Here is a 7,770-nt window from a genome sequence, read left to right as displayed (position 1 = left end):
GGAAAAGATAATTGGAGTCTTTTTTGTGTCTATGACAGGATTCCCTTCCCCCGCAATTTGATTTTTTTTTTAAATATTTTTTCAGGGTGGCCTCTTCAATTTAATCAAGGTTATAATATTAATATGCAATGGGTGACTACCTTGTTTAAATCATTTATTAATATTTCAAATTCCAAGTCATACAGACAACTTAGTATTATGGAGAAAAAAACGAGATAAAACAGAGCCTTTCACCCACCAATTCCAATGCAGGAGGCTAATCTGGATACAGGCTAAGATGGTCAAGTAGGGAGTTTGGTGTTGGCTACACAGCCAGGTGCTGGCTGTGGAAAGGTGACCAGTCACTTAGACAGAAGGTGCCTTCCTCTCTTTCCAGGTGAAGGAATTCTTTCCTGGATCGCACTCCCAAAATAACAGACCTCTTCAACTCAAGGAAGGCAGAGCTAAGCTGCCTAGATTTAGAAGAACTGTTTATCTACAATTACTGTCAGATGTGAAATAGCGCCTTCTCAGGTGCTCACGATTGACAGGAGCTGGTGTGAAGGTTAAGTAACAATCAAGAGAAACAACCTCAAGGGGATGGGGATGTGAGGGAAACTGCACAGGTTCACCCTTAGAGGACGCCTTCCTGGCAGCAAAGATGAGCAGGAGGGAGCCGCCAGCTCCACCCGAGCTATATTTTATTTACTTCAGAGTTTGCAAGGAAACAATTCCCATAGCACTTTAAAACTGCCAACCTGAAAACACAGTTCTGCAGTTTACAAGACCTGGGAGCCTTTTGTAAAAAGTTACTTGAAAAGTTACAACGAAAGACTTTCTCAAGGGTTCTGTTGCTCATGGCTGAAAAGGTAGCCTTCTGGATGGCATCCTCACCTCTTTCACTTGCCAGGTTTTCTTATGAGAAGGACACTTGACCGGGATTTCCACCTGCAAGCCAGTTCCTCTCACATTCCACAGCCCAGCACCTGCCTTTGTATAAATATCTTCCTGGGGGTGTTTTAAGATGGTTTTTTTTTTTGACATGATAGGATCTCCAAGGAGCACATTTGAAAAGGAGCCTCTCAGGGGAGAAGAGGAGGAGAAGGAGGCGGAGAGAGGAAGAAAGGAAGGAAAGAAGGAAAGAAAAAGAAAAGAAAGGAAGAATTTTGATGGAAATTATTGTTATGGAGTACTCAGGTGTTCTAGAACGGAGTGGGGTCTAAGAACGTCAAGCAAAGTTAATAAAACACTTGGAGAAGTGCAGGCGCTGACGACTCAAACTCAAGCAGCCCCCACATTCGAAGTTCGCGTTCACTGCGGCAGAATCCTCCTCACCCCTCTGGGGTTTCCTGGGCTTTATAGGAGGCATAGAGAGTTGGTAGTTAAATCAGCCTGCTCCAGCGGGTCCCGATCTCTCCCTGGGAACTGCAGCCAGCACAAGATAGCATTTAAATTCCCTCTAGCTTCCTCGTCCCTCTCCCCTGGCTTCGGCTTCCCAGACTTGGGGGAGGAGGAAGGGGAGGAATACAAAAAAACGAGGACGCTCTCCTTTCAGGAAATGGAATTCTAATGTACGCGTTCCTATTTCTGAATCGGAGGTACTAAAAATACCCCTGCGACAGCCTGAGGAAGCTGTCGCTGTCCTCTGTGCAAACAAAATCGACAATTCTCCTTCTCAGCGCAATGGGTCTTCAGATTGGGAGGGGGTCCAGGACAGAAGGGTTGGTTGTACCAGGATAGATCCTCCACCCCGGCCAGGAGCTTCTCCAGGCCACAATCCTGAGATTGCTTTCCATCAATGAAAACTGGAGGAAGCGATGGTCTCTTAGAAGCCGGGACTTTGGATCCCTGCCTTTCCTAGCCCTGGCACTCTGGGCATGTCATTTAGATGGTCTCTGCCTCTGTTTCTCCGTAGAGTGGGAATAATCACAGATACACACACACAGAGAGACACACACATACGCACAGACAGACAGACAGACAGACACACACACACACACACACACACACGTTTTCAATTTGTTGCTAAAGCTGCAGTGAAGGTGTTGAGTGCCTAGCTGGGAAAGAGAGCCCTGGAAATACGATTTTCCTCTTCTGGTGGTGCTGTCAATAATGAGTGCCTACTGTATACAACTCCTTGCGTTGGCCTAACCCTCACTCGTCACTGTCAGAGTTACCTGGGATTGCCCTTTGCAGTAACCATCCTTCCCTCCAAATAGCCTCCACCGGCGGTGGAAATCCGGGTGGGGTCAGCGCTCAGCAGTCCTCGCCCCCTCTACTTGGAGGCTGCGTGGAAGAGCATTCCCGGGGCCCCGCGCCGCGTTTCCTCTGGTGTAGAAGAACTGTGTTCCAGAAGACGTGGGCTGAATCACCGCGCCGATATTAAGAGTGTGGAGGGGGTGGGGGTGGAGGGAGGAGGCCAGGCGCGACGCGCCAGTAATCCGAGCTCTTGATTATCTAGATTCGGATCAAACGGGGCGGCGGCAGCCGGCCCCCTCCTGGGAATGATTAGATGATTAATGTAATGCTGTTTGAAGGGTCTCTGTTTTCTCTCTTAATTTGGGTCATTACTTAGAAAGCAAGCGTGAGATCATTTCATCAGCGTGCATGGCGGCAGAGATAGCTATTGAGGAAGTGGGCTAACTGCGTGATAATCAGGACCCGGGAGGACACAGCCGCTAGCTCCAGGGAGCCGGGCGCGCCCTCCCGCGGCAGGGTGCCGCTTACCGCGTAGCCATCCCAGGCCTAGAGCGCCCACCAGGGACACCGCGGGCTCAGCCTAGGCTGGACAGCTTCTAGCTGTCGCCTTCAGAGGAAGCTAGGACCTTGGTTGCATTCCTTAAGGCCGGGGCCTTTTTCCTGCACTGCATGCTGCTGCGCTCAGGGATACCCAACGGCCACTCCACAGCATCCAGCCACATTAAACCCTCATATTTTTTCTTTCTTTCTTTCTTTCTTTCTTTCTTTCTTTCTTTCTTTCTTTCTTTCTTTCTTTCTTTCTTTCTTTCTTTTCTCACCCAAATAAGAATCCCAGTCATCTACTCAGTCACCATATAAAACATTGGGCTATTGATTGAACCGAATGGAGGTCTTTTGGCCCATGCTCCTGGGTTCTTTAATATACCAGCATACAGGAGAACCGGCTTAGCATTAGGCTGGCCCCGGTGTCCCAAGGAAATCACATTTGGGAAAAGAAAAGCTACAAATGCCTAATTCTACCTTGTTCCTTGGATTTGTTGATCTGACTTCGTGGCGAGGGGTTGGGGAAAAGAAAACGCGCACTAATGGTTCTGTTTATTGAGTCATATATGTGTAATATTCCGTGTTCGCTTGTACAGGAGAGATTACAATATTGTGTGAAGATGGCTGGGGGCATCACCCTCTTCTGGGCGCTCACGGTGAACAGGCTGGGATTAAAAGCCGGCTGACTGAGGAGAGAAGCCGAGGCCTGGAATTAAATATGTTTCAGCGCACTGGATTTAAATACGTTTCCTGAATGTACAAAGGTGGGAGTCACGCAGTTGGTGCCGGTCATCGAGGACACGTTTAACTTTCCGCAAAAATATGCTGGTTTCGATAAATAGATTTTTAGCCTCTCTGCTATAGTTTTTTTTTCCTTTTAATTTTAGAAATAAGTTTGTACTTGAGATCTGCTTGAGTTGGTATAGGGCTCTCAACTCTGAACTGTCCTGGCTAGGTCCTTTACGGAGGGGGTGGCGGTGGGACCCACGCTGTCATGAAGTTTGCGCACATGTTTCTTTAAGTCAAAGTTTCTGCAAAAACCTTTGCCGCAAGTGGCGCACGTGAAAGGCTTCTTGTCGTTGTGGGTGTGCATGTGGAAGGTCAGGTTGTAGACCTGGTGAAAGGCCTTGTTGCAGATGGTGCATTTGTACTGCTTCTCGCCGCTGTGCGTGAGCTTGTGGTTCTTGTAGTTCCCTGCAGGAGAGCAAAACAACAAAACAAAACAAAAAAGTAGAGGTTTGTATTGGAACGAGCCCCCCCCCCCCCACTCTGTCCCCCCCCTCCCACTCTCTACCCCTAGATCCCTGCAGTGGCTCAGAAGGTGATGCTTGACTAAGCAGGCACGACCTCTCCAGACTAAGAAGTTGTCAAACTTTGTATGCATCAAGGCCTGGGCCCTCAGAAAGGATAGTGGGCCAGGTCTTACCCAGTCGCCCGCCCAAGCCCCCGTCCTGCGGGGTACAGAGGCCTATGAAGCGTCCCTCCTGCCGAGCTCTGCTGGCTGGGAAACTTTTGTGCATCCTAAGGAGGCAGCAGCGGGTTCTTGGAGCTAATGCCTTGCTCCAAGAAATCCGCACAAACCTAGGCTCTGTAGCTCCGTTCTTAGCCCTTACCCCCCCCCCACCCCCCGCCATTTACTATCTGAAGATAAAGTAGTACCTTGAAAACTGAGTGGAGTCCCAAGGCTCTGGGAGCACTGACTACCTGCCCATCCCTCCTCTCCCCACCAACCCCCACCTTAAGTTGCTCTCAGGAGGAAGATACTGCTTAAATTATTATTTTATTTTATTTTTGGAAAGGGAAGTACCGCTTACAAAGGGAAGCTCGTTCTGAAAGGCAATACTCCCTTCGTTTTCTACTTCCTTTCTTCTTGACCCTTAATTCCCAGCTTCAATATTCAGTCCTCTGGTGAGTCAAGCCTGAATCCAGCAAGGTCTACTAACCCAGCCAGGAAAGCGGCTGCCTATATCTGCGCAACCCGATTCCAAAGAATTGCTACGCCCTAGCCTACGGCTTTTGTACTGCCTCTGTCATACCCACCTCCTTCTCAACCTCCCTCGCCCCTGCGACCCTCTGAACCCCAGGAATGAGATGAGGGAGTGCCTAGCTCAGTACCTTACCTTTTTGGTGAAAGCCTTTCCCGCAAAATTCGCAGACGAAGGGCTTGTAGCCCGCGTGGATGCGGATGTGTGTGTTGAGCGTGGAGCTGCGATTGAAGGCTTTGCCGCACTGGTTACACTTATGTGGTTTTTCCTGCGGAGAGGGGCGTGCATACAGTAAGCCAACACCTCGAACGAACACAGGAAGCCCCCCACCAAAGGGTAAGGAGACTCTAACGTGGGTGCTCAGACTAGGTCGGTTGGTGCATGCCGCCAGGGCCTGACCTAGGGGCCACGTACCTGGGTGTGGATAATTTTGTGTCTGCAGAGAGTGCTGGCCTGGCGGAAGCCTTTGCCACAGACTTTGCACACAAACGGTCTAGCTCCGGTGTGGACTGGCATGTGTCGGGTGAGGTTATAGTGAGCGTTAAACACCTATGGAAGGATGAGAGCGGGACTTGTACTCAGTCTGCCAAGGGCCTGGAGTCAGCCCTGGTGGCCACAATTCATCTGCCCCAATCAACCCGCCCATTCAAAGCCCGAGTCCTTTTGTCAACTGTGTGACGATTGACAACAACCCCATTTTACAGAATAGGAAACTGAGGCTCAACTGGACATCCAATGGACTACGCAGCTATTTGGGGGAGCTCCTCAGCTTGAGAAAGAAGTGTACAAGGTCGCCCAACAAAGCCGGTGGCTGCTAGCTCCCTCCCCCAGAACCTTAAGGCCTCACCTTGCCGCATACTTCGCAGGTGAAGTTTTTGGGTTTGCTGTCTGTAGAGCCCCCCGGTAGTTTGCTGTGGTTCTTGACTCCCCCTCTTTCGGCCGTCAAGGCCGAGTTCTCCTTCAGCACCTGCTCCAGCGGCGCGGGCAAGCGCTCCTTATGGGGATAGGGAGCTGGATGGGGGAACTTGTCCGCAGTCAGGCTGGCCAGTTTGGCGTTCTCCAGAAGAAAAAGCTTGGGGTGAGCAGCCAGGGAAGTAGGGGCCTGTGCGTTGAGGAGACCAGATGGGAAAAGGTGGCCTCCGAGGAGCTCCGATGGCGGGTAAGCAGTGGAGTCCAGGTAGTTGAAGTAGTAGAGAGAGCCGCTGGCAGGCAACCCCACCGCCTGGTTGATGACCTGCGGCTTGATGACCCTGCCGGCCGGCAGCGCAGAAGGCGCAAGGCCCAGTTCGGCCTTGCAGCACACGCCACAGTTGGTTTTGCACAAGCCGCTGGCGCCGCACACTGGGGCCCCCCCGCCGCTGCCTCCTCCTCCACCGCCGCCCGCCCGGAGGCTGCTTTTCCAGAACTCCGAGTAACTGAGCAGTGTCTTGGACGGCACCTCGTAGCCTAGAGGCTGGAGGGGGATCATACAGGGCAGCGGCGAGCAGAGGTTGAGCAGTTTCTTGCTCTGGCTGCTGTCTGCCTCTAGCGCAGCAGGCCGGGGCTCAAAAGGCGCTCGGGGCTCGGACGTCTTGGCCATGATGCGCTCGATGGAGAAGGCTAGTGTTTTAGAAGTAGCCGGCGACGCTCCAGCGCGCGGGCAGGCCGGGGGCACCATGGTCTCCAGGGAAGCTGAGCTGGCCATGGCGCGCCAAGCTGAGCCAGGCTGGGCCAGGGCACAGCCTCTCTCCTCTAAGTCTGCATTCCGGAAAAGGCAGGGGGGGGGGAACCGCAATTTAATAAGCACCTAGTCGGCCCGGGTCACCCATTTGCATTCAAATGAACAGAGGCAGAACAAAGTGCACCCAAGGGTACCAAATTACCGCCCATTAACCCGGCGAGCAAAGGAACCCACCAGCTCTTGCCCTGGGACTATGAAAGGGGAAAGAAGGGGGAGGCTGTACAAAGGAAAGGAGAGGGGGTAGAAGAAAGGAGTCTCAAATTAACACTCCCCAACCCTTCCCTGGACCCAGGCCTCCGCCACGCGTGCTGGGAGCTAGGCACAGAAAGAGCAAAGTTAAAGAGGACCAGGAGAGCCACCTAGCTTTTACCTCTTTCCCCCACCGCCAAGGAGATGCGTTCCGAGCCATGCAGCGTGTCTCTTCTGTCACATTTTGATGGCAAACATCTTCCCCTCCGCGTGAGATCACTGTCTTTTACATTCAGCTGACATCACATGAAGTCACTTGAAGTGGAATGACATGGGCGGCGGCGCGACTCCCGTTGAGGACCCTGCGTTCCCCCGCGCCCGCCGGCCGCCGCCACCGCCCCTCAAACTTTAAAGGAGGCAACTGGCGCCCGCGCTCCCTTCGGGAAAGTGCGAGCGGTTTGCGAATCGGGAAGGAGGGAAGAGAGGGAGGGGGGAGGGGGAAGAATCGTGATGGTTTTGCCGGTGGAAGGAGGTGGGGGGAGCCCAAATCCAAACCTAGGCAGAGTTCCTTGAGTGATTCACAACTTTGGGGGGCCTACAGGTTTAGGGTACGCGGGGAAGTCGGAATGTCCCGGACGCGCTACCTCAAAGGGCCCCTGGGTGTCCGTCTAATCATCGAAGTATCCCTTAGCCCTGCGCAGCCGAGCTGGGCACCGTGCTAATAAACTGCCATTTACCTACGGAGCCGGCGCCAGCCCCGAACACGCGCAAATGATAATTACCTCATTAGGATGTGGCGCATGGACGCGGGCGTCGCGTTTGGAGGGGGGAACTTGTTAATGGGGAAATATTAATTTATGCAAAAGCAACGAGCTCGCCTTGGCGGGCGTCGGAGGTCGAGAGAGAGAGAGAAAGCTCCCCGCCGCCTAAGGACTACCTGGAAGAGTCCGGGAGGGCAAAGCGGCGCGCCGGGGATCCCGGGGAACTGGGGAAGGGTGGGTGCGCCTGCAGCTCTATGGCTCGCCTCTTGCCTTGGGCCGGGAAAGTCTTGCCCCGAGAGCTCGAGGGCTGTTTGAGAAGCTAATCGATCCGAATTGCTGATTTATGATCGGGTTTGAGAGGCAAAGCCAGGCTCAGCGCCTGGTTTAGGGCTGC

General features: G+C 52.7%; 1 protein-coding gene across 1 annotated transcript; it reads right to left on the bottom strand.

Annotated features, from left to right (window-relative positions):
• Nucleotides 1-3,267: 3,267 nt before the first annotated feature.
• FEZF2 (FEZ family zinc finger 2) lies at nt 3,268-7,086 on the bottom strand. The gene is made up of 5 exons (XM_084794854.1): nt 6,797-7,086; nt 5,554-6,443; nt 5,121-5,255; nt 4,842-4,974; nt 3,268-3,915 (listed from the first exon to the last, which is right to left on the bottom strand). The coding sequence occupies exons 2-5, from the start codon at nt 6,388-6,390 to the stop codon at nt 3,653-3,655; spliced, it is 1,368 nt and encodes a 455-aa protein (XP_084650980.1). The 5' UTR covers nt 6,391-6,443; nt 6,797-7,086; the 3' UTR covers nt 3,268-3,652.
• Nucleotides 7,087-7,770: the final 684 nt, after the last annotated feature.

The sequence above is a fragment of the Acomys minous genome (assembly GCF_964271855.1).
Source record: "Acomys minous genome assembly, chromosome: 9".
NCBI lineage: Eukaryota > Metazoa > Chordata > Mammalia > Rodentia > Muridae > Acomys > Acomys minous.
This window is presented reverse-complemented; position numbering and strand designations above follow the sequence as displayed.

What these genes read in the sequence shown, in the direction of transcription:
- FEZF2 (XM_084794854.1), bottom strand. Translation starts at nt 6,390, where the DNA reads ATGGCCAGCTCAGCTTCCCTGGAGACCATGGTGCCCCCGGCCTGCCCG. An exon ending in CCTGCGAAGTATGCGGCAAG is followed by an intron (nt 5,256 to 5,553) that starts GTGAGGCCTTAA and finishes ATCCTTCCATAG; the next exon opens with GTGTTTAACGCTCACTATAA. An exon ending in GAAAGGCTTTCACCAAAAAG is followed by an intron (nt 3,916 to 4,841) that starts GTAAGGTACTGA and finishes GCTCTCCTGCAG; the next exon opens with GGAACTACAAGAACCACAAG.